Raw genomic sequence first — 25,465 nt, forward strand, 5'->3', positions numbered from 1 at the left:
TAGACAAATCAGGAATGCCCTAATCCTGCCCTGACAACTCCTCCCCTCCTCCAGCTTCCTAAAGTAGCCAAATACACAAAGAGGGATAGTGATTTGGAGTCAAAGAGCAGTGAGTAGTCACTGGTCTAGACCCATCACCCCAGTGCAGGATTCCCTGCAAAAACTATCACTAGTCCCTCTGTTTAGGCTCTCAGCTTAAGCAGTGCAGTCTCAAATCCTCCTTTCAGACAAAATCTCTTTTGTGGTTGTTGTTTAAAAATATGTGGTAGTTATTGCTAAATAGCTAAATAGTTCCAAGGTACAGTAAACACAGTTGTGAAATGAAGAGAGACAGAACATCTGGACCTTGGGGTAACCAGAGTTGACTACTATCAACTCAAAAAGGAGAAAAGGGTCAAGAAAGATGTGGGGAGCTTCTTTGTTGTAGTTCAAAGCAGGAGAGGAAGTAAAATAATGAAACACCCTCATACACATACTCACATACTCCTCCCATCCTGGATGAACAGACATTCAGCTACTGAGAAGCAAAATCTAGAAGCTAAAATCTCATGTGTTTGCCTGACTTTGCCACCCAGTAATCACCCTGTCATTGTACAGTGTAGCACTGGGGTATTTTGGCCAACAGGTGAAGGAAGAATTTAGGCAGCGAATGACAAAGGTTTAGCAAGCAGGACAGGTCAAAGTTAAGTATCATTAAGGAAGATTTCAGATGCTGTGTTAGTCTTCTGTAAACTCAGGTCTCTTCTTTCTTTTTTAAATAAATTTTTTAATTTTTTATCACCATGAGTTATAGACACCAAGTTATTCATTATTAAGTTTCAACAATGTCGCAACATTAATCACTTAACTATTGTCGACTTCCCTCCACCAATGTGCCCAGTTTCATTTCATTTCCCTTGTCTCCCTCTAGAGCGCCTGCTCTTCCCCTCCACCATTATCCTTATGTTCCCTTTCCTAATTTATCCATCCCCAATCCAGTATCAAGCTTCCTTCTGAAGAACAGTTCTCCTGCTTTTCATTTCTATTTTCAAGTTTCTTCTTTTCTGTCTTTATAACATAGGGAGAGTAAACAGCCGAGAAAAGGGGCACACTCTAAGGACTTACTGGTAAAGTTTGCACAAAATAGGTGTTCACTAGTTAACAAAAAATTCTAATATCTTATCAGTCACCCTTGGCACCCAGAACAATCTTTCTGCCAGAGTCTTGTATTTGCAAGGAATTTTGAAAACATCTACTTTGTGTTGAAATTCTCCTTCAGTCAGCCTTCTCATTCAAGGCCAATAGCTGTCACCTCCACATAGTCACACATTCTTGATTTCTTGTGTACATTCCAATCAGTCATCCAAGTTCCTCTCTCAGGGACTCTTGACCTGATTTCTTGACCTACTATCATCCTTCAACTTTTTTTTTTTTTGGTTTTGGGGCCACACCCAGTGACATTCAGGGGTTACTCCTGGCTACGCGCTCAGAAATCGCTCCTGGCTTGGGGGACCATATGGACACCAGGGGATCAAACCGCGCGGTTCATCCTAGATCAGAGTCGCTTCATTGGCAAATGCCCCATTGCTGTGGTACTACTCCAGCCCCATTCTTCAACTTATTATAATGAATATTTTAATCACCATTTTTTCCATTCTGTCATCAACATTATTATAATCACCAGTGCCATTATTTGTAACTACACATGAATATCTTATACTCTCTGCCTGTCATCAGAAACTTTCCAGGTGCTGTTTCCAATGAGAATGTACCCAAAGACCCTCCAGGATATCACATGTGTTCCATCTTCTTTCTCTGAGTATGTTGCTGTGTGCATTATCTTGGATATGAGTTGAGTGTAATAATCAACAGGTACTTGTATCCCTATTCTGATCTGAGGCTATTGAAGAGTTTATTAGTAGATACAGTTCTAGCCATATCTATCATTTATGAAGAAACATGACCCTGGGGAGTATTACCAACTATATATAGTCAAATTTTGAGTCAATGTCCTTCCCTTTGCTGGAATTTAGTATTTCCCAGAGAGCATGCCTGAGTCCTCAGCCTGTGAAGATAATACTTAGAATGAAAATTTCAGGTGTGATCTTGACGATGGGCTTGAAGATAGGGTTATGTACACAAGCCCCTTACAACCAGAAAACATTCTCTCGCTAGAGGCCAATATGAGGCAGAAGGAAAAGCCAAACCATTTGAAGAATTAGAACTTGATGTGCCATTAGTGGTTTGAAAATGGAAGTGAAGTATGAGAAGGGATACAGTGATCTGGCAGAAGTCCAGTGAGAAAGCAGGAACTTCAATCCCACCATGGCGGGGACCTGAATTTTGCCAACTAGGAAAGAATGAATTAAGAGGCAAATTCTTCCCAGAGTCTACATCAAGAGCCAGACAGATGGTGTCTCCATTTTTGTCCTCATAAAACCCAAAACCCAGAAATGAGCCAAGATAACACCAGCTTTTTTTCCTGAAAATCAGCACTATAAATTTGTTTGTATTTGCTAATTTTGTAGTAAATTGTCAAGACAGGAACAGAAAAATACACAGGAATACACTCTAGGAACCATTCATGTTTCTTTACCAGGAATTAAAAGTCTCCAAAATCTCCAAAAATCTCCAATATACCTGCCTAATCTTTTATAATCCTTCATAGACTCATGTACCAGTGACAAAAGAATTCTCACTATTCTGTAATAGTAAGGAGAATCCCTTTTACTCACCTGTGATGTCATGCATAGATATTTAGGTTGGGCCCTTTCCCTGTTCTCTGACCAAGCACACCCTCCTAATTGTCAAGTTCCAGTAGACGTGGTCATAGACAATAACAGAAGGTTAGGTATATATCATCTGTAGATATCTGTTTGTCTGTAAAATAAAAAATAGAACTTCATTCAACAACTACTTTTTCATTGCATACTGTGTGCCAAGAGCCACATATAAGACAATGTGTAGCTTTCTAATAAAATAGTGTGTTTTTTATTCACTTTTCATAAGTACTGTGGTAATGGATTGTTTTCCCTTCACTAATAATCGAGGACATTGATTTAGAAAGATACACAAAAAATTAAAGTAACTATGGAAATAATTAACTTGACTATAGCTCTTCACTAAAGATGAAAAAATTAGATAAAGAGTGGAGAGGTGGTCTAACCTTAGTCAAAGTCACATCCAAGATTTGGATTATTGGTTAACAGACTTCAAGGCCAGTGTCTCTTTTTATTATTCTTTTATTATTTCATGTTAATGCTTGATATAAGTCATGAACAAACAGAAAAAATTCAAATGATCTGTAACTTTCAGAGATCCAAGTTAAAACCTTCTACACATGGATTTTATGAGAATGACAAAATATAAAAATGCTGTATATGCTTAATGTTGCACAAACCTACCCATTTTCAGAGTTTTATTGGTATTAGCCTAAAAATAAATAAGACACTTATTTGCCTGCTTAAACATAGAGTCAGAGAGATAGTACCATAAGTAAGGCCTTGCATCTAGCCGACCCAGGTTCAGACCCAGGCACCCAATATGGTCCCCCAGGAATGATCCCTGTGCAACCCCTGAGCACCTCATGTGCCTCCTAACCACCCCCCCCCCCAAAAAAAAACCAACTCTAAATAAACAGCCTACAGAATGGAAGATTTTACAAACAAATCTCTTACCAAAAAATTTGGATCTAGAATATCTTGAAACAAACCTCTTGCATATTAGTAAGAAAATACAAACTACAGAAATATGAACAAAATACTTGAACAAAATACTTGAACAGACATTTCACTCAAAATTTTCTAGATTGTTAATTAGTATTTTTTTAAAAGTGCTTGGCATCATTAATCTCTTTTTGGCATCATTAATCTTACAAAAAATACAAATCAAAGGCTTAGTATGCTATCACTATACATCAAGAATGGCTAAAATTATATGTGTTGCTAATTGAGTTGAAAAGTTCTCCTGTTGGTTATAGGGGCATAAATTGATTTAACCACTTGTCAAATTCTTCTGCAATATCTTCTAAGAATGAATATATGCCTGTCATATGACCAAAAATGTATTGTCCCTAGTATATAGTCAAATTCAGTGTCAATGTCTACCAATAGGAATATTCAAGAAAGTTCACTATAACTTTTTTAACAGACTAAAAATAATCCAAGTGTCAATCATTAGCAAAAGAACAAAATGATAGTTTTATATTCAGAATATTTACACATTATACATAATTTAAATGATTAGTGCTAACCACAAAGGCATAACTGAATCTCAGAGATACAATGGTAAGTGAAAGAGAGCAAATACCAATGAGTAATACTGACATTTTATTGATAGGAAATGCAAATAGTGTCAAAACTCTGATAAGCTCTGAAAGGAGGCATTGCATTGGGAGCATCAAGGCATGAGGGTTGAAATCAGCTTTAATGAGTATGAGGAAGCATCTGGGATGCTGAAAATACTCTACATCTTAATGTGGAGTATTACTTATACAAGTATAAATCAATTAAAATGTATTTGAATTTGAAAACTGTTGTTATGTAGTATTTATTTTAATAATTCTTTTTAAAAGGCTTATTAAATAACCATTTATTAAATCACAAAGCCATTAATATTTGGGTTTTAGACAGACTATATTTCAGCAACAATTGTACCAGTAGTGTTCTTCTTCCCTCCACAAAGGTCCCCAGATTCTTACTCCCCATGCCCCCCAGCCTGCCACCTTGACAGACACATTTTTAACCTTGATTGCTGAAGTATTTGATCTCTTGGTTTTTTTTTGTTTTTGGTTTTTGTTTTTTGGGTCACACCCAGCAGCAATCAGGGGTTACTCCTGACTATGCTTAGAAATTGCTCCTGGCAGGCTCAGGGGACCATATGGAATGCCGGGATTTGAACCACCATTCTTCTGCATGTAAGGCAAACACTTTACCTCCTTGCTATCTCTCTGGCCCCAAGATCTCTTGTTTTTAATGCTGTTGAATATTCAACCTCACTATCCCTTCACACCACTGATGGAGTCAGATCCTCTTGACTCCTCCTCCCTATTGTCTCCTGTCTATGATTCCTCCTTTTTAAAGGCATTATTAAATTATAATATATGCCTTTAGTTCATCAACAACTCTATTTAGTCTTTTATCCTTATAACCTGTAACATAAAAACTTTTCAACAAAATATTTCCATTTCCCAGTCCCATTCTTGTGTACTTGATTTTTTTGAAATTAATTTTAGATATGTGGTTATAGTTATACTAATATGTGCACTATATATAATTTTTCTATGAATATACTTTTACAAATAGTGCAAATTCCCATTGTTATTGCTTTAAACAGTTAATTTTTTTAGAGATTTTAATTAAAACAATACACATTGACCTTTCCACAAGCATCAGGATTAGGATGCTGAGCTTCAGACTATCAAATCTATCTATAATCTCACTCAGTTCCCTTATAGACAGGTTCTGCATGTGCAGAAAACTGTGACTAATGAACTGCACAGCTCAAGCTTGTATTTTTCAAGGATCAGCTGTATTCTTCATTTATACATATTTGACATGTAAACTCTTTTCTGTGTAATAGAATTTTTCCGATTTAATTTCTAGCAGTTTTTCTTTCTGTTTTAGAACTTTTTTAACATTTCTTAGACTACAATAAAGCCTCTAACTTTTGCAGCCTGGAAAAATTATTACTGGTGCTTTTGGTTATAAAATAAAATTTTCTGCATATAAAGAACTTATTCACTCTTATCTAGTTTTGCTATTTTCTGACAGGTTATCCTTAGCTTTACTACTATTTTTATTGTTGTTTTTTTTTTGGGGGGGGGTGCAGGTTTGGCCATATCCTATGTTGCTTAGAGACTAAGCCTAGCTATCTATGCTCAGGAATCTTCTCGGGTGATGCTCCGGGGACCATAATACAGTGCTAAGGATTGAATCGGGATTGCAAGGCCTTAATGCCTGTACAATCTTTCCAATCTTGTTATCTTTAGCTTTGACCCCTTTTATATAAAATCATTTTGTATTCCACTCTGTCTTCTTTGAAGATTTTTACTTCATCATAATCTATGATATGCTGCTATACTAGAATATATAGTAGTATGACTTTCTTTGAGATTTTTTTCCTTGGGAGTCTATGAACTTCTTATGACTTGTGAGATTATGGTATTCATCAAATTGAGAAAATTTCAATTTAATTTAATTTTCAATTAAAATATTTCATTTTCTCCCTGTTCTAGGATTTCAATTTTGCATATATTAAAATTTTATATTGTCCCATAACTCACTGAAGTTCATAAAATTTTAGAGTATATTTGTTCCTGGATTTTATATTTCAGTTTGCATTGCTTTATTTTTAAGTTCACTAACACCTTCTTTTGCAGTGTCTAATCAACTGCAAAACTATATGGAGCATTTTCCATTTAAGAATAACATATTTTATGTCTACATACTCTATTTCCCCCTTTTAAAATTTCCATTTTTTCATCATGTCAATATTTATCTCTACATTTTTTGACAATATATAACTTATTTATAATAGTCTTATTTCCCAGTTCTTCTCTGACCATCATCTAGGAGATCTATTCTGGATGTGTACTTATTGCTTTATTTCTTCTTAGTATGTGTCATAATCTTTGGCTTCCTTTTATCTCTGGAGTTTTACGATTGAGAATCATGATTTTCCGCTGTGAATTTCACAAGTGTGTCCTGGACTCCATTATATTCCTTTAAGTAGTGTTGTGTTTTGCTCTGGCACACAGATAAATTACTTAGAATAAACTTAATGTCTCAAGGGTACACTCTTAAATTTTCCTTAATTAAATCAATCTCTCTTAGATTAAAGAGGATCCCTGGATGTGAGACCTTCTATTAAAAACCTGGGACTGGAGGCTGGGAGATTAACAGCTATTAAGTCATGAGCCCACTGGGATTTGATTCCCAGCACTGAATGGTCCCCTGATCCCCACGTGTAGCCTTAGAGGCATCCTATTACCACAGGCTTGGCCTGGGAATGGCTAGCATGGTAGGGCCCAAGAAGCATCGTATATCGGAATGTGGTCATTCTAGATTCAGAGCATACTGTAATTCAGGGCTACTTTAGTCCCTTGATACTACATTTTGAGGGCTTTACTCATCTTACAAGATTTTTATACTCTATCATGAACTTTGAGAACATGAACTATTCTCAACCCTGTGTAAATTCTGGAAATTGTTGGGTCTAGTTTTGATTGATGGTGCTTTCCCTGATCTTTTTGAGTTTTTTTTTTTCATGTAAACTCAAGCCAGTGGTCAGCTGGACTTGCAGATTTCCCTGGAGATCTTTTTCTGTGCAATTGATTTTGTGGAATATTTTATTAGGAGGACTAGTGAAAATACCAGTCTGTTTTCTTTGTTTTTTTTTAATAATCTTTTATTTAATTAAAGAACCATGATTTACAAAATTATTGATAGTTGAGTTTCAGGCATATAATATTTAAACACTGTTCCAACTACCAGTGTCAACTCCCACCACTGGTGTTCCCTCCCCCACAGTTTTTATTATGTTCTATTCATCTAATTCTAGCTAACTTGTTCCCCATAAACTCTAATCTGACTCCTAAGTTTAATGAAGTGTTTTTGGTCTCTGTTGGGACTGTTGTGATTCTCTGACCAGCACTCCTTACTGCCTGGCAATTGCTTCCAGGCTATCAGCCTGGGGTAATCATAGGGATCCTTTTGTTTGTTTCCCTTTTCCCTGGATCATAGTTCTGCAAAGCCTGTTGTTGTATCTCTAAAAACTATTACATAATACATTTTGTCTGCTTGTCTCTTTCGAAAGAGTAAATATAGTGCCTATACCGCTATTGTGGCCATAAATAGAACCTAACACTTTATATCATATGCTTTAATCTTTAACAAACATAATTGGGCTAATTGCTATTTACAAAAACTTTAACAACGGAATTACTGGTATTATTATCTCCATGTTAAGTATGTTAAGACTGAAATTCATAGAAGTTAGTAACTTACTCCCAGTCATTTAGGATCTTGAGCTATTTATATTTGAATGCAACTTTCTAAACTACTCAGTTACAGGACACAATGTAGTATAATATTAAACTACACAATGTGTAGTAGTAAACTAGATCAATTAAAAGCCATTGGAGTTAATGTATTTTTAAGTTCCAAAAGTTAAAATTCAGAAAATTTAAGTAAATCAAATCATAGAATTTCACAATATAGGTAAAGAGTCAATATATTGTGTGTGAAGGTAGAAAAGAAGGTGTATTCATGTGAATATATGCATGTGTTTGGTGCACTGGATAAAATAACAAACCTAACCACAGGGCCCTGCTTGAAACCTGACACTTGTGAAAGCAATGGGGAAATCACACACAAGCTCACTCTATTAGTTTCCTAGGATAGTTACAACAAATTACCACCAATTTGGCGGCTTAAAACAACAGAAATGTGTTCTGTCAAGGCCAGAAATGGGAATAAGGTGTCAACAGGTTGACAATGTCTCTGAAGGCTCTGGGGGAAGCTCCTTGTTTTCCTTTCCCTGATTTTGAAGTCTCCTGGGGTTCTGAGCTTTTGTCTGTGATTGTGTTCTCTACTCTCATTTTCCCAAGAACCTGTTTCTTGTCTTTCTGTTTCACTTTGGTTTAAGGCTCACTTCCTCCAAGATAATTTCCCTTTCAATTCCTTCATTAGGGTCTGCAAAGACCCTATGAGCAAAGGTCCCATAGGCACGGACCAGTGGTTAGAACCTCTTTGAATCTTTGGGAATTTGGGGTGGGAATACATTTCTGAAGAATTTCTGTCAGATCTCTGAGGCTCCTTAAGTATGTATCTGGAAGGCCATCAGATTATCTTGGCAAATGGTTTGCAAATCTCTGTACTTCTCAGGGTTGCCTAAATTTGGGGAAAACCAGACACAGAAGAGGGCTCACTGATTTGTCCACCCCACCACTCTAGGTTTGTTTCAAGAGTCTGCTACTCTGCAACCTGAGCATACTCTACAACTCCTGGAATTCTTCAGGCACCATGACTGGGAAATATTTCTGGATATCTCAATCTGAATTAGAAGACCTTTATTTCTATTTGTTTGTTAATTGATTCATCATTGTTTGATACTATAAACTTCAAACTCATATCTCCAACCCCAAGGATATGTTTTTTTTTTCTCCAGCTATCTCTTTCACTGCATTTGGGCAGTGAAACAGACCTGGGTCTGTGCCACCTTTGAGTCAGAGCCTCAGCCATCCAACATTCCGATTCACTCCTTTCCCTCCCTCCAATGTCTGCTGCCCAGCGTTTCTGTGTTGCAATTTTCTTTTCAATTTCTTTTCTCTGTACACACAAGCCACAGCTTTTCTTCCTAATTCTTCCTTATAATCTTGCTAATGAAGTATCTTCAACATGATGGGGCTGAATTTTTAAAGGGTTAGACTTAATAACTAGGTCATTACCACTATTTAGTAACCTGGACTCATTAACAGAACTCTTTTCTTTTCTCCTCACCACAGCATAATGAGGCTATTAATTAAAGCCAAGACATGAGCGCTCTGGGTTCGCTTTAATACTGTCTGGGGAAATGGCTAAGTCTTGGGTCATACTTCCTTTTAAATGAGTTTCACTTCCATGTAAACGTGGTTTTTGGGGGGTTCCTAACATTCCCCATTGTGAACCATTTTTTCAGCTCTTTGACAAGAATGCATAGGTTGTGGCAGAGCTGGAGGAAAATTCTGGGGTTTAGATCCTGCTGTCCCTCAACAGCTTACTCTGGTCCAGACATGGTAGAGATTGTTTCATTTCTGTCTCCTTTTTTTTTTTTTTTTTTTAATCTGGGCAAGTGTAAGAATAGTATGAATTCACACACACATAAAGTATAGCAGTTTCTGGCACAGTGGACATTTTATATGGGTGAGGAGTTACTTTTATTCATTAAATCCAAAAAATTAGCTTTGATACCTGTGGCATGTAGGCCATAGTTTGGGACTGTGTACTTTTTAGGATGTATTTGAGCTGTGTCTCTCCAAAGCCTGTACGTTCAAGTCCTATCCTCCTGTATTTCAGAATGAACCAAGGTCAGCTGCATACAAGGCAAGCACCCTACCTGCTACATTATTGCTCCAGCCTAGGATATCTGTAGAGAAAATCAAGTAAAAGTAGAGTCATGGGATGAACCCTAATCCATTGGACATATGTCTTGATATAAAGTGGGGCCTTGGATACAGAAACACACTTAAAGGAAGGTGACATGAAAAAACACAAGGATGTGATCACCTCTGAGCTAAGGGAAAAGGTCTAGAACAGATACTTCCTGGTAAGGTGCAACTGTACCAGCACCCCAAGCTTGAATTTCTTACCACCAGAGCTAAGAGAAAATGGATTTTTGTTGTTTAAACCATCTCATGGCAGTACTTTGTTATGATGCCCAGGAAATCAATGCAAATGTCATAAGGAATCAATAACCTCAGGTTGTGGGGGGTCTTCAAAAAGCAATTCACTCATTTGTTTAAACAAAGAAACAAGCAAAAATAAGACTACATGGGACAGGCTTGTGACTGGCACAGACATCAAAAATGTGACCATCTCTTGACCCTACCCCTCTCTTTTTTCTTATTTTTCAAAAAACAGAAATAAATATATTTTCATTTCCTTTTAATTTATTATTTTCCCATTTTGGTTATTATGATTTAAGGCATATGTGTACAATAGTGTTAACATTTATGGTTTGATTTTTACTTCACACTGTCACCAAAGTGTCTAAGACCCTCCTCCAATGTCCCTCATCATTTTCCCCTGCCAACTTCTACTTGTTATTCTCAGGTTTGTACTCCAAGGCCAGAAGTTTATCATCATTTGATACTGTCTATTCCCTTGTTTTGATTTTCTATAACCACAGGTGAATTGCATCACCTGGTATTTGGCCTTTATATACCTTAGGGTCTCAAACTCAATTTACCTGGAGGCCACAGGAGGCAAAGTCGGGGTGATCCTTGAGTGCAAAGTCAGTAGTAAGCCTTGAACATTGGGGGGTGTGACCCAACCAACTAAAACAAAACAAAACAAAAAAAAGTCCTCTAGGGCAGGGCCACAAAATGTTGTACGGAGGGCAGCAAATGGCCCGCGGGCTGCTAGTTTGAGATCCCTGCTTTTAGATTAATCATCATTTGATGCTGCCTATTTCCATGTTTTGTTTTTCTATCACCATAAATGAATTGTATTATATGGTATTTGCTTTCCCTCTATATCTAAGGTATTTATCCTTAGTTTACTTTGTCTCTCTTCTTGACTGTGACCTCACTCTCTTGCTCTTCCTCTTTTTATAGCTTCACTCTTATTTTCTGTTTCCCCAGTAACCATAATTTTAGTTAGTTTGACTATTAATATATTAATATTAATGTATTAATATATATCCAGTTACTATCAAGGACAAACATTCCAAGTGCTCATAGATGGCCCCTTCCACACTGACTAATGCACCAACTCATCAAGTGGGGAGAATAAGTGTTAATGTTGTGCTTCTGCCACAGTGATTTGACTGTAGAGTGGTGTAAGATTGGTCAGAAGGCTACTAGAGATAGTGGTATCATATGAATCAGACAACTATGACCCCATACTGGCTGCATAGCATGCATAAATCTAGAGGAAATATTATATAAAACAGAATGGAGCTTCTTAATATTCTGAAGCTAGAGTTGCTTCTTCAACCTTTATGTTTCAAAGCATGGGTTCTTGAATCAGAAATGTGTAAGGTCTAATTCATCTTTATTTTCTATTCATTATCCCTGAACATGTTTACCTTCTGTTGGCACCCCAGCTTTTATATCTCTCAAAAGAGGAGATATATACTATTACCAGTCTCCTAAGTTTCAGTGAGGTATAAATGTGTTTGGGGTACAAAATCTGTGGAGCACAGATTTATGGGGTACAGAGGCCCTAATAAATGTTCATAGTGCTGAATATCATTGGTATTGGATGAATCTTCTTTTGTTTTTTTTCCCCATCAGGCAGAATTCTCCGAGTTGAATCTGGCTGCTTATGTGACAGGGGGCTGTATGGTGGACATGCAAGTCGTGCGAAATGGGACCAAAGTCATGAGGTAAGAAGCATTTTAATTATGGAAATTCTTCCATTGAGATGTATGAATGGAGCCCCTCACAGAGCCAGTCATTCTACCGACTGCCTACCACCATAGTCCTGCAGTGCATGGACTTTCATATGCAGACTGTCTGCCTCCAGAGAGTGCTAGTCTTGTTGAAAGAGAAAGGAAGAGTGGCACATGGAAAGTATATAATATGGGAAGTGCCTGGAATGAGCTTTAGGTTCACAGGGCAAGGATCTAGTTTCCATGAATGGTTTTGTGACTGTATTCAGGAGCTTTGGCTAGTCTTTCTTCTCTTTCTTTTCTTATCTGCTGCATAATGGTAGCAACACAGAAGTAGGAGGTATGAATATAAAGAGTAGCCAGCAAATTCCAAAACATTGTACAAATTCAGGGTTTAGTAGCATGAATTACATCCTGCTTCCAGCAATAAGGACTACAGATAATTCACTCCCAGGATATCAAGCCTAGTAATAATATCCCCCTTCCCCAAATCTGTTCTTCTATATGCTAAGCTGGAAGGAAAATAAGAGAATTCTCTAGAAGCAAATAAAATACAAATGCACAGGAAAGAGAAAATATGTGAATAAACATATTCCTATCTTGTAAATTATCTGGAGAATGATGCTAACTAGTACTTTTGAGAGTTCAGATGAGAAAAAAAGCTGAAGACTTGGAGGTATAAATAGAAAAAGTTTGGAGGATAGGGTGACATTTGTTCTGAGTCTTGTCAAACAGTGGAACGTGGGCATTCTGTGCATTCTGATCATAGGAAACAGCCTTTGCAAATACCACAGGCATAGAAAGTAGCATTTCAGAAATTCAACTAACTCAGCCATCATTTGCTGAGTGCTGATCTCAGTCCATAAAAAACACTATTTGGCTTCCATTTTCAATAATGGATGAAACTATTTGAAACAATATTTCCACTGAAAACAATGAAAAAACTGGTGATTCTAATAGGAATCTTCAGACAGTTAGCCAAATGGATAAAGTATTACCGGGACAAGAATGGTTGGAAAATGAAAATTCAGAAATAAAATGCATACAAAAACCCAACCTATCTGTTCCCTGAGAATATTGCTAAGGTCAGCAAATATGAAAATCCTATTTGATCGCTTAGCAGGGTCAAGACAGACAAATCGTCACACAGCATCACTCAGAGTGCAGAACATAATAGTAGGTCCTGCCTACACTAAACTGTCAAGACCCAGAGAGCAATGACTTCAAGAGAATATGAATTCCAAGTAGAGGAGTGCTTGCAAGTGCTGACAGCTTGAATTGCATTTTGATGGCCCTTCCAAGGAACTTCAAGCACTAAGGTGAGTTTATGGTAAACTCAAACATACGAGAAGTAAAATGAAATCTTTTTTTTGTTTGTTTTGTTTTTTTCGGGCCACACCTGTTTGATGCTAGCACTAGATATTTATTTACCACACAAGGCAGTTACATTTTTGCACAAAGTAACTATTAAAAAATAAAATTCAAGGGGCCGGAGAGATAGCATGGAGGTAAGGCATTTGCCTTTCATGCAGAAGGTGTTCAGTTTGAATCCCGACGTCCCATATGGTCCCCTGTGCCTGCCAGGAGCAATTTCTGAGCGTGGAGCCAGGAATAACCCCTGAGCACTGCCGGGTGTGACCCAAAAACCACAAAAAAAAAAATAAATAAATAAAATAAAATTCAAAATGTAAGAATTTCTGTATGTTAATATTGGGCATTGCATGTGCCTTTGATCTGATTCCCTGTGTGGAAAGAGGGCTTTAAGATCTTTATTCTACTAAATAGAAATATGAACATTTGTCCCTTTGACTTTCCAATTCAGCTATAAATTAGAATCATCTGAGAGAGGCTTACAAAGCTGGTGCCTACTCAACAGGAGAGAACCAGGAAAGCAAAAAAGAAAGAGCAAGAATAACCTGCCACTCTCATTCTAAGCCCTTGAGTCCCCCAAAACTAAACAAAAGCAATCATTTTTGATGATGCCAACTTGATTGCACATACAAAATTTATGCATTTTTATTCAACACATTATAGCCTTTTCTACACAATAAGCATTGCTCCAAGTATAAAATAAGTATCAACTCATTTCATTTTCAACAATTCTGTTCATTGTGTACTATTTTGGGGGAGGCCGACAACCAGCAGTGCTCAGGGATTATTCCTGATTCTAAGCTCAAAAATTACTTCTGGCAGTTTTGGGGAGACAATATGAGATGCTGGAATAAACCTGGTTGGCCATGTATAAGGGAAAGTCACACCGTGCTATTGCCCTGGCCTTTTATTTTGTACTATAAAATTAATATTTCTTGATAAGAAGACAGAAGTACTAATACATTTAATAATGGAATCCATAGTATCCAGCCATCAAAGAGCAGAGCTAGGTGGCAAGCCTGGATGGGAAACTATCTGCCCCATTGAAAATTTTTTCATTGTGAGTTGCGTATGCAAAAGGAGATTCAAAGAGACATATGGTAGAAAAATTCATGGATGCAAACATCTGATGAGTGTGAATTTTTTGAAATAAAGGAACCAATAATTAGTAACACAAAGAATAGGAAAGCATAAAATTCCTTGATAAGCATATTTGGTTAGATTCAGGACTCTCTTTCTCATAGGAGCCAGAGAGATAGCTCAGCAATGCTGAGGGCCTGCACACTATTGGATGTTATGTGGCCCTGTTCATCAAAGGTTATCACAGTTGCAAATATCTATGCAATCAATATCAAAGAATCTAAATATATAAGGCAAATATTAACAAGATGGAAGGAAGTATACAGCAATGCAATTATAATATATATAATATATAATATAATAATATAATATAGGATGTCAGTGTCCCATTTTCAACAATGCATAGTTGACCCAAATAGATAGAAGATACCACTGGGCTTAAACTATAATATAAATGAATGTGGATCAGGGTTTGGGAAGATAATACAGTGGTATTGCACAAGATCAGCCCAAGTTCTATCCCTGGAACCACATATGCTACCCCAAACACCACCAAAAGTGATCCATGAGAAAAGTCAGGAGTAATCCCCGAGTACAATCAGGTGTGCTCCCCCCACAAAAAGAAAAGTTCAAGTAGATCTAATAGACTCATGTCATTCCACAAATATTAGCAGAATAAACATTATTCTCAAGTACACACAGACCATGATAGATATGACTCTAGGGCACAGAAGAATTTTTAGGAGATTGCTATCAGATCAAGTGCCTTGTCAGACTACAGCTATGTGAAATGAGAAATAAATCACAGGAAGATAACAATTTTTTTAAATTGGGACTTGGCAATAGAAATAAAATGAAAAGATAAAATACAGAATGATAGAAAATATTGGCAAACCACCTCTCTGAGAAAGGATTTATTTTTAAAAGTATATGAAGAGTTCGTGCCACTCATTAGCTAAGACAAATGAGCTGTTTTTTAAATGAACAAAGAATACAAGTAAACATTTTTTTCCAATGATAGCATACAGATGGACAACCAGTATATGAAAGGACACCAGTAGTCAGCATCACCAATCACTGACGAAATGCAAATTAAAGCCAGAGTGATCACCCTCATTTGCTAAGGAAACTAGTACCAAAAAGTCGAAGGATAGCAAGTAGCTGTAGAAAAAAAAAAAAAGGAAAGGTTTATATGTTGTTGGTAAGAATGGAAATTTGTACTGCCGTTATGGCAAGAAATTGAGAGGTTTCTCAGAAACACTGAAAGCAAAGCTTTCACAGGATCCAGCAATCTACCACTTCCAAGTAGATATCCAAAGAAAAATAAAATCACTCTTTTGAAATGATCTGTACCTTCAAGTTTCTTACAGCATTAACATGATCACAGTGTAAAATAGCCAAGATGTGGAAACAAGCTATGTCTGGCTTATCAGGAGATGAGTGCATAAAGAAAATGTGAGTAAGAGATAGATCTACAGATACAGACACAAAGGTCTGTTATTCAGTCTTTTAAAAGAGAAGGAGATCCTACTATTTGCACCAACACAAATCTACCTGGAGAACTATGTTCAGTGAAGTCAGCCTGACATGACAAAACAAATGCTGCCTGAGCTCACTTATATGTGAAATCTAAAAATGTTACCCAGAGACTAGGAAAGTGGTGCCTAGGAACTGGCAGGTAGGGGAGATGGGGAGGTATAAGTCAAAGGCTGCTCACTTCCAGTATCCAGATGAAAGGGCTCTGAGACCTAGTGGGCAGCATAGTACAGTATCTTGAATTTACTAAGGGAGCTGATCTCAGTGCCTTTAGCATGAAACAATGACTAATTCAGTAAGGCAGTGGATATGTTCATTAACTTAATCATGGCAATCATTTCACAAGGTCTACATGTCCCCATGTATACCTTATATAGTATAGGTTTGTTTTTTTTTGGGGGGGGGTAGAATGTGAGTGGTTAGGGGCACACCTGGAAATGTTAGGTGCTAAACCCAGTGTGATACTTAGAGGTAATTCCTAGTGGGACCATGCATTGCTAGCAAAGCAGGCATAGAAATCTTTTGAGCTATCTCACAGCTAAATGTACAGTTTTTATTTATATCTCCCTCATAGGTCATAAAGTTAGAAAAAAAGGAAGAGAATATCACTTATATTTAAACCCAAGTCTCTGATGATTTTATGCCAGGTGAATTTCCAAGGGTCTTTAGGTTGTGAGATTTTTCTGATCCTCCTTTTTTGTTTACCCTTGTCCATTCCAGGATATTTTACCCTCCAGGCATGTAGAGATGGATTCTGGGTGTACAGAGAGCAGTGGGGCACAGCAATTTTTCTGGGATGCTGAGTGTGTCTTTTTCTCATCTAGGGAACTAGAGACACATGCTTCTTCTGTCTATAAAGCACTGCTCAGACCTGAGAGTCTACTGCTCAGAGCCTCCTTTAAAAATTTTTTATATAAGGTCATAATTATTTTACTTGGTATTTTTAAGAATTCAATTTAATTCAATGAATTGCTTGATGAGGAAAGGTTCATGTCATCCATAGTTGTGAAGGATTTACTATATCCCAAACTCTATTGCCTGCATTGGGAATGGTTATTGCCCACATTGGGAATGGTATTGAGAACAGTATTGCCTGCATAGGGACTGAGGCTAGGCAGGAAACAGAATCAGCATGTTCATGTGGTTTAAAGAGATGGTTAATGAAGGATCTAGGCACAGGGGAGCAGAAAGGAAGCTCAGGGACCAGAAGGGACAGGGTGAAAGTGAATCTCTAGAGCTCACCCTGCAGTTTGCCCTGCACTTGACACAGTCACTGTGAATGAACACAGCTTCTGCAGACACTGGTGCTAAACCAAGATAAGATAGTGCATAGGACCAACAGGTCAACCCCACACCTACATCCATATCCAAACCCCCAGTTTCCTGTTGATATCTCATTTTGGCAGAAGCCAGTGAGCAAGAGAGCCAGGCAGCTGTGATTCATGGATCAGTCAAGCCCCCTGGGGCTCAGACAGAACAGTGAAGAGTGGGGGTGGAGGTAGGAGCACCCATGGGAGAAGCACTCAGGGGCATAGACCAGGCTCAATTTTTTTCAGTGCTTTATAAATGGCAAAATATTACAGCCAAGTTGGTTAGAGTACCTGTACTTGCAGCAATTTAATTGAGAGCACCTATTTTTCTGGTCTCTGTCAAATTCCCAAACTGAGGACCATTGGCCATGCAAGGTAATTTAAGAGCACTTACTCTTATCCCATTCATCCAGATTTTCCAGGGGTTTCAGATGGTTTAGACCCTAAGCAGGGGACATTTATTCAGGATATTATTAATATCTATCCTTTGTAGAGAACAATGAATATTCTGCACTCCCATTACAGTCTGGTTCCATGCTGAAATAATGAAAAATACCAGCAGAGCCCAGACAGACAGAAGAGGAGAAACTAAGAGTGAAAAATGCCCAACAGGCCCACACTAATGAAGGCCCAGCCCAATTACACAGCCATGCCTGTCTCTAGCATTAGGCAACTCCAGAGTACAGGCACCCATTCAAACCACAATGGCTGATAATGGATATTGCTCATTCCAAGGTCAGACCTCAGAGAGACTTGAAGAGCCTAAATAGCATAAAACCTTGAAGTAAAGAATTGAAGTGCCTAAAATATATTGTACACACTTCCAGCCTGGGATTCAGGCTTCTAGATAGATTCTAAGGAGTTTTGGGGAGCAAGACAGATGTGTAGGCCTGCCCCAGAAAGAAGGGTGTTTTATAGAATTTTTAAGGTCCTGAGTTCTAAGTTCCTCCCAGGGATTTTTCAGTGTGTTCCCGGGCTGGGCAGGAAGGAGGATGATTTGACTAAATCCTCTTAACTCAATAGTCCATTTACTGGGGTGCTAGTCTCCAGACCCCTGGTCTTTCATAAAGATCTCTCAAATACCAGCCAAGTCTACTCTCCAGCAAGGGCCCTGTGCCCTGTACATCACCCACAAACAACTGGCCAGACTCAGCAGAGCTTCCCAGATGGAGTTTTGGGTGCCAGTCCTTTATTCATCCCACAGGTATTTATGGGGCAAATTTGGGGCGCCAGGCATGCTCTGGCCAGTCTCTGTTCTCATTTCCTGGGGCCTGTGTCTGTACAGAAAAGCTCTCTCTATACAGTGGATCCCCACCTTCCATTCTTTTTTTTTAGAGATGTGGGGCACAGAGACTCATGGACACCAGCCTCACATAGATGAGACAGTGACAGCAAAAAGACAAAAACACAGAAAAGGCTAATATGGTTCTATGGCCAGTCAGGAGATACCAGGGAAGAGAAAGAAGGAAGGAAGAAAGGAGTGGGGTGTAGGAGGCAAGATTGTTGGAGAAGGCTTCTCCAGCACCTAAGCAGACTCTAGACAAGGGACAGAGCTGTCCTGTGCTGCTGGAGTATCCCCATCCCTCAGAAGCAACAACAGCTTCTTCTACATCATGAACCATGGACAGAGAAACCAAGGGTTGCGTGCAGGCTAGCCAGCCAGCAGAAGATGGGCCAAGGCTCATTTCCATGGCTGTCACTGCCTTCCACAGTTGGACTCTCAGTCAGTAAGACTCACCATTTAACCCAGCTAGTCCTAGGTGACCCCAGATTATAGCAGTCTTCAGATTCATCCCCAGACAAGGCAGAGCCAGGTTGTGGAAGTGATATAGCTGGGTATGTGCTCATGTTCTCTCTCTATCTCTCTCTTTATCATCTATCTATCTATCTATCTATCTCAATTCAATCTCAATCTCTGTCTTGTCTCTCACTCACTTGCTCTCTCGCTCTATGTATTTTAGGTGGTGAGATATGCAACCTGCAGTCTATACACTTGATCTTCCTGCTTCCAGAAACTAATGTTAATGGCTCATGTCACCCACCTCCATTCCAACTCACCTTCTCATGGGGACTTGTCAGACAGAATTTATAATCTACTGTCCAGGCCCAATGGTGCTGCTTTCTAACATTTCTACCCCCTGAAATAATAGGTAGAGAGACAGACCTTAGGTAGGTAGACCCGTAGAAGGCTGCTAGAAATATGGCTAGATAGGACAGAGATCATAGATTACAGATAGATTGATAGGGCGATAGAGAAGTATATGTTAGTTAAAGAGATAATTTATAAATTCTATAAATGGCTGCTAAGTGATAGATTAGACACACATGCAAGAGTCAGAGCAATAATACAGCAGGTAGGGCATTTGCCTTGCACATGGCTGACCAAGGTTCAGTCCCTAGCATACCATGTGCCTTTTCCTCACCACCCCCCAAGCCCTCCAGGAATGATTCCTGAGTGCAGAGCCAGAAGTAACACATGAGCACCACTAAGTATGGCCATAAAAGCAAAACTAACAATGCAATCTTTAATACAGATAGACCTAAGATGGGCTATTTTATTATTTTATTGCATCATTGCCTAAAGCAGGAGATCATGGAGGCAAGACTTTTGTCCGGATGCCCCAAAGTCCCAGTCCTGGGGACAATGCCTGTCACTCATTGACTCTCAGTGACTTTTCAATGAATGAGGGATGAGCCAGGACTTCAAGATCACCAGTGATTTCCCTAAAGAAGCCCTTCCTTGATGAGCAGGTTCAGGCATGTTTTTCCAAATCGTAGCCCTGGTGTCTGGCATAGGGCCGGAGGCCGTGCTGAGCGCATTCAGGACCAGCTGCCCTGTGAATGAATAAGCATCGGACAACGGCTCAGAGTGAAAAGCTGGGGACTGAGCTCTCTCCCGCCGCTGCTCGGCCTGGGCACAGACTTGCTGACCACCACCTCCTCTCCTGGGAAGGGTATGGGGTCTGGGAGGACAGGGACAATGAGTCATTGAGGGTCCCAGCTTGGAGAGTGAAGGCCCCGATCTATCTCTTTACCGAGGTCTTTGACCTCCCCAAGCAGGAGAAAGCAGGATCACAAGGCACTCACGGAGGTAGGGCGTGGGAACGGGAAGGAAGCAGCGCGAGAGTGAGCCAGCGAGGTCAGTGAGGAAATGCCAGGCCCCGCTGCCCAGGCGTCTCCAGCCAACAGCTCAGCAGCATGTCTGCCAACTCCTCCAGGAGAGGAGGAGAAGGAGCGAGGGAGAGGGTAGTAAAGGATGAATTTGTGACTCCTAATCCCCAGTCAAGGCAGTTGGGGTTGGGGAAGATCCGGCTCCTAGGAAGAAATTGCCCCCAAAGGCCACTCATGTTTGCTTGGGTTTTTTTGTTTTTTGTTTTTGTTTTTGGTTTCTGGGCCACACCTAATGTTGCTCATGTGCTATTCCCAGCATGATTTGGTGCTTAGGTGTCTTTCCCAAAAGTAATTGGGAAGATCATGTTGTGCCAATGATTAAACCCCAGATCTCCATATGCATAATCTACAATGAAGCCCTTTGATCTGTCTCCCCAGTTCCTCATCCCTGTCTTTGTGATGGCTTCTGGCCTTGGCTAGTGTCAAAACAAATAGACTTTGAGCAAATGTCATTTGAGTCTGGCTCCCTGGTCTTCTTTGGGCTGGAGCAGGGGCCTAGGAGATCCTTTCACCCCTTTGGAGAGATCCTCATGGAAGCTACACACACTAGTGAATAGAGAAGTGGGGACCAGACACCAGGATTTCTTTCCCCATGCTCTACCACCTGCTTGGCACCGTTCAGTACTTGGAGCATACTCAACAGTGAGTATAGCACAGGTCTGGGTTCCCCACAGGAGCTGGGGATGGCCAGATGTGGCTCCAGCACAGGTCTGGGTTCCCCACAGGAGCTAGGGATGGCCAGATGTGGCTCCAGCAGTGGAAAACAACATGGGCAAATTAACTTATGCCCAAAACATAGCAGGTGGTCTGTGGCTTTCATGCAATCCTCCCACTTCCATCACAACTGCTTCACACCTCCTTTCTGTTCAGGCTCTTCTTGAGGAGCCTGCTCTGGTTGTCCACCTGAGACTCTCAATTGGTAAACTCTTTGATGCCTCTGAAGGAAGCTCCATGCACCTTGCACTGCAGTTTCTAAGTCTAGTCCTCACTTCTTCCACTGTGGGACAAGACCACTGATTGTGAGGCATGCACAGCCTCTTGGTTTAAAATGAATCACTATACTTTATTATCAGTAAATACTTGATTTACAAATACTTTTTTTTATAAACCTATATTCCCAGAGTTGCAGAAGAACTTTTGAGGTTAAAAGCGGTCATGAGTAAAAAAAAATTTAAGAAACCCTGCTCAGAGGCAGAGTGAATGATACTATTCTAGAGTTGTAACACAGTTGTAGTATGGATGATAATTCAGAACTGGGTTGATGGCAGTGTCCTATAGCTGTGCAGATATTGATGTTCTAGAGCAGTGTGATGTTCCAGAGAAGTGTGGTTCATACTGTTATAGAGAAAAGTTCTAGACCATTGTGGACGATGCTATTATAGAACAGTCTAGATAAGGGTAATGTGAATGATATTGTTTTAGAATAGTACAAGAGCTGGGCGATACAGTTCTAGAGCCATGTGTTATGGTTCTACTGAAGTTAGAACAGCATTATGTCCTATAGATTAGGGTGATACTATTCTAGAACCATGTGAGATTCTCAGTAACAGTATAGAGCAGAACATGGTGGTGCTACTCTAGAGCTTGCTCTAGAGCTTCATGCTACTGATCTAGAGCAGTGTGGAGAAGAGATACTGTAGATCATAGTACCGTGATTCTGGAGTAGGATGATGTTGTTCTAAAGCAGTGTGGTGCTATTAGAGCAGTGTAGCATGGATGATATAATTCTAGAGTGGGATATACTGTTCCAGAACTACGTAAGGCAGAGCAGTGCTGTTCGTGCATTCTAGAACAGTGATATATTCTAGAACAGTATAGAGTAGGGTGGTACTGTTATAGTGTTGTGTAGCATGAAATGATGATATTTTAGAGCAGTGTAGTGTGAGGGGATGCTGTGTTATATCAGTGTAGTGTAGGATGATGCTGTTCTAGAGTAGTGTAGCATAGGCGATGCTTTCTGGAGCAGTGTAGCATGGGTGATACAGTTCTGGAGCAGTGTTCTACTTTTCCACAGTGTGGTACTTTTGTAGAGAAGGGTGGATGATATTAATCTAGAGCAACATGAATGTTGATGATAATGCACCCCTGGGGATATTGGAACAATTCCTTAGTTGATAGCTATCTCCAATACAATTGAGAGGAGACACTTTCACTTTGCTGACTTAAAGAAGTCAGATTTCCAAGGGGCACTTGAGTGATCTCCTTCTTACATACACACTTACTCACAATGGCAGGACAAGTAAATTTGGGAACCTTCCAGCTAGACCCTAGCAGCAGGTCTTCAACAGTCTGGGATATAGATGGGAGGAGGGAGAACTGTTGGTCTTAGACTTTGTGAGTCACTCATCCTCCTCTGGGTTGTTTGCATTTCACCTGTGACCTGGAGTGGAGATGGGGCAAGGGAAGAGGAGGCTGTACTGGGAAACCAAGTCACAGGATCGGAAGCACTTGCAAAAGGACACACTCTCTTCCCCTAAGGGAAGGGGCCAGGACTTAGATCTGGGAGGACTTTATCAGAGCCAACCAGGCTGATGATCCCTGATCCTGTGAGACTGACTCCTGGAACCAAGTGCAGCCATCCTCTGCTTTACAGTGTCTTTCTTCATTGACTAGGTTGCTATTTTTGAGCCTCCTTCCAGACCAACTCTCACTTAGAAGCTATAGATCCTGCCTTAGCCCATCTCCCCCAGGCACACAGTGAACCTAGGCACCTAGAGCACAGTGCAGAGAGAATGAAGCAAGCAAACTTACTCGTGCGCACTTCCTCAGCCTCTGCACAGAACCTTCATCATCTTCCCCAAAAGCACCAACTTAGCCCCAGGACCTCTTGGGTTTCTGTATTCTCATGCCTCCCATGTTGTGGGTATAGGTGGGCTCTTGCCCACATTCATCAGGTCTAAACTCTCTTGTCAGATGTAGAAACCTTCCTCCACCGTGTCCCCAGAGCCCACATTCTTTTTTTTTTTTTTTTTTTTTTTGGTTTTTGGTCTGCTCAGAAATAGCTCCTGGCAGGCACGGGGGACCATATGGGACACCGGGATTCGAACCAACCACCTTAGGTCCTGGATCAGCTGCTTGCAAGGCAAACACCGCTGTGCTATCTCTCCGGGCCCAGAGCCCACATTCTATACCTGAGACTCAGCCCTCAGACATTGTTGTCTGCCCAGAAATCCATCTAGAAAGTGGAGACTGGGTGCAGAGAAAGAGCACAGAGGCAAAGCCTGGTTGACCTCTCTTCACATGACCTGGCCCTGTCCAGCATCCTTTATCCGAATATCACATGGTTCCAATCAAAGACCCTTTATTGCATCGACACATCATTCATCGCTGGGACCCACAGCTGATGCTGGGTTCACTCTCTCTGGAGTGCTCTTGGCAGGGGTTGACAAAGCTCTAATGCCATGTCTACACTACTGTATTGTTATACAGCTAGTTTCATGTCTTGAAAATTCTTCAGTGCCCCCTAAACATCCTTCGTCTTCCCTCTCTCTCAGCCACCCACCTCTGACCTCTGCCCAGAGTTTTACCCCTTCTGAAATGTGCTTGCTCTGAGCTCAGACAAGACATGGTCTTAATAGAAAAGGTTTCCGCAATGCCAATGTTGCTGTGACATTTCCCCAGGTAAAATCCTCCAGGTCTCCTGGGACTTTTAAACTGAGCTGTGGGGCTATGTGACCAGACCCACCCAGTTTTCCTGTACCCCTAACTCCTGGTCCTCTTCTCTCCCACCTGCCTTGTTGCTCCTCACCAGGCCTCAAGGCCCCCTTTTCTTTGTTTGGAAATGTACTCCCTCCCCACCCCTAACTCCTTCCTCTCCACTTTTTAGATTTCTCCTACTCAAGTGCCCCTTATGCAGGCCCTTCCCCTATCTGATGCTCCACACACTGTCCCTGTCCATGTGTCTTTGTGGCACAGGGGCAGCAATTCAGGAAGAGTCCAGCATGTGCTGTGCTTTGCATCTCTGCTTCTCTGATGTCTGACAACGTCCTCCCAGCCCTGCACAATGCTTAGCTCCATTTTCATCTGTGCCAGTAGTTCAAAAGTACCGTCTCTCTGCACCATGGCCCCTCAAGCAGGGCTCTGCAGTCACGGGTGCCCTGGATGTTGGACTCGGTTCAGTTGTAATGGAAAGTCTGTTCTTACCACCACGCCCCCAGCTTGTTTTTTACAGGGGAGCTGGTGTTTGGGCCTCTGCGGGGAGCAGGAGGGTGCTGCCTGGGTGGGCAGCTGGCTGGTGGCAGCTCATTTCCACGGGTCAGGGGTCAGAGGAGAGGTCTCCACTTGGCGGCTCTGCAGAGGGGAGGCAGTGTTTCTTCCCCTTAGGGGGGCCTGGCACCCCTTCAGTTCCCTAGAGAGAGCCACAAGCCAGCTTTTCTTCCCACCCTGTGGAGAGAAAGAGGCTAGATGGAGCAGGCTGGGCTGCCTTCATCCTGGGCTCCCAGAATCCTTCCCTCACCCTTGTTTCTCTCCAGCTGATCCCCCCACTTCAGATGTCCTCCCACAAGTGGAGGAAACTGGAAGTTAGCCTGTGCTCTGCCAAAATGCTGCTCAGTCCAGCTTTGCCTCTTCTTCCTCCTGCATCCTCCTGTGGGTCTGTCTTACCCTCATTTTACACAAAACCATCTTAGAGGCCAGTGGGCCAGGTGCAGAAAATGCCTCCTCTCTCCCTGGAATCTGTGTCCCTGCATTGATCAGTCCCCAGCCCCTCTGAGCCTGTACCTCACGGGCATCCTAACCCACCTTTCTCACTCACCCCAGGGTTCCTTGAGCTACTTGCTAGAACCAAGCTTCTATTTTCAAGTGCAAAGCCTAGACTGGAGTGAAGACTATAGATGATCCAGGTGAATGGCCCTGGACTCGGGGTCTCTGTCACTTGCCAGTTGTGTGTGACCTGGGGACACTCATATCACTTCTCAGAGCTCACT

General features: G+C 40.6%; 1 protein-coding gene across 1 annotated transcript in view; it reads left to right on the forward strand.

The window, feature by feature from the left end:
• The window catches only part of SYN3 (synapsin III), a 367,029-nt gene that overhangs the window by 89,580 nt on the left and 251,984 nt on the right, over positions 1-25,465 (forward strand). Inside the window, exon 4 of the mRNA XM_049783129.1 lies at positions 11,975-12,066. Within this exon, the coding sequence (XP_049639086.1) occupies positions 11,975-12,066 (92 nt within the window). The remainder of the gene's footprint in view (positions 1-11,974; positions 12,067-25,465) is intronic.

Source organism: Suncus etruscus, chromosome 11, assembly GCF_024139225.1.
Source record: "Suncus etruscus isolate mSunEtr1 chromosome 11, mSunEtr1.pri.cur, whole genome shotgun sequence".
NCBI lineage: Eukaryota > Metazoa > Chordata > Mammalia > Eulipotyphla > Soricidae > Suncus > Suncus etruscus.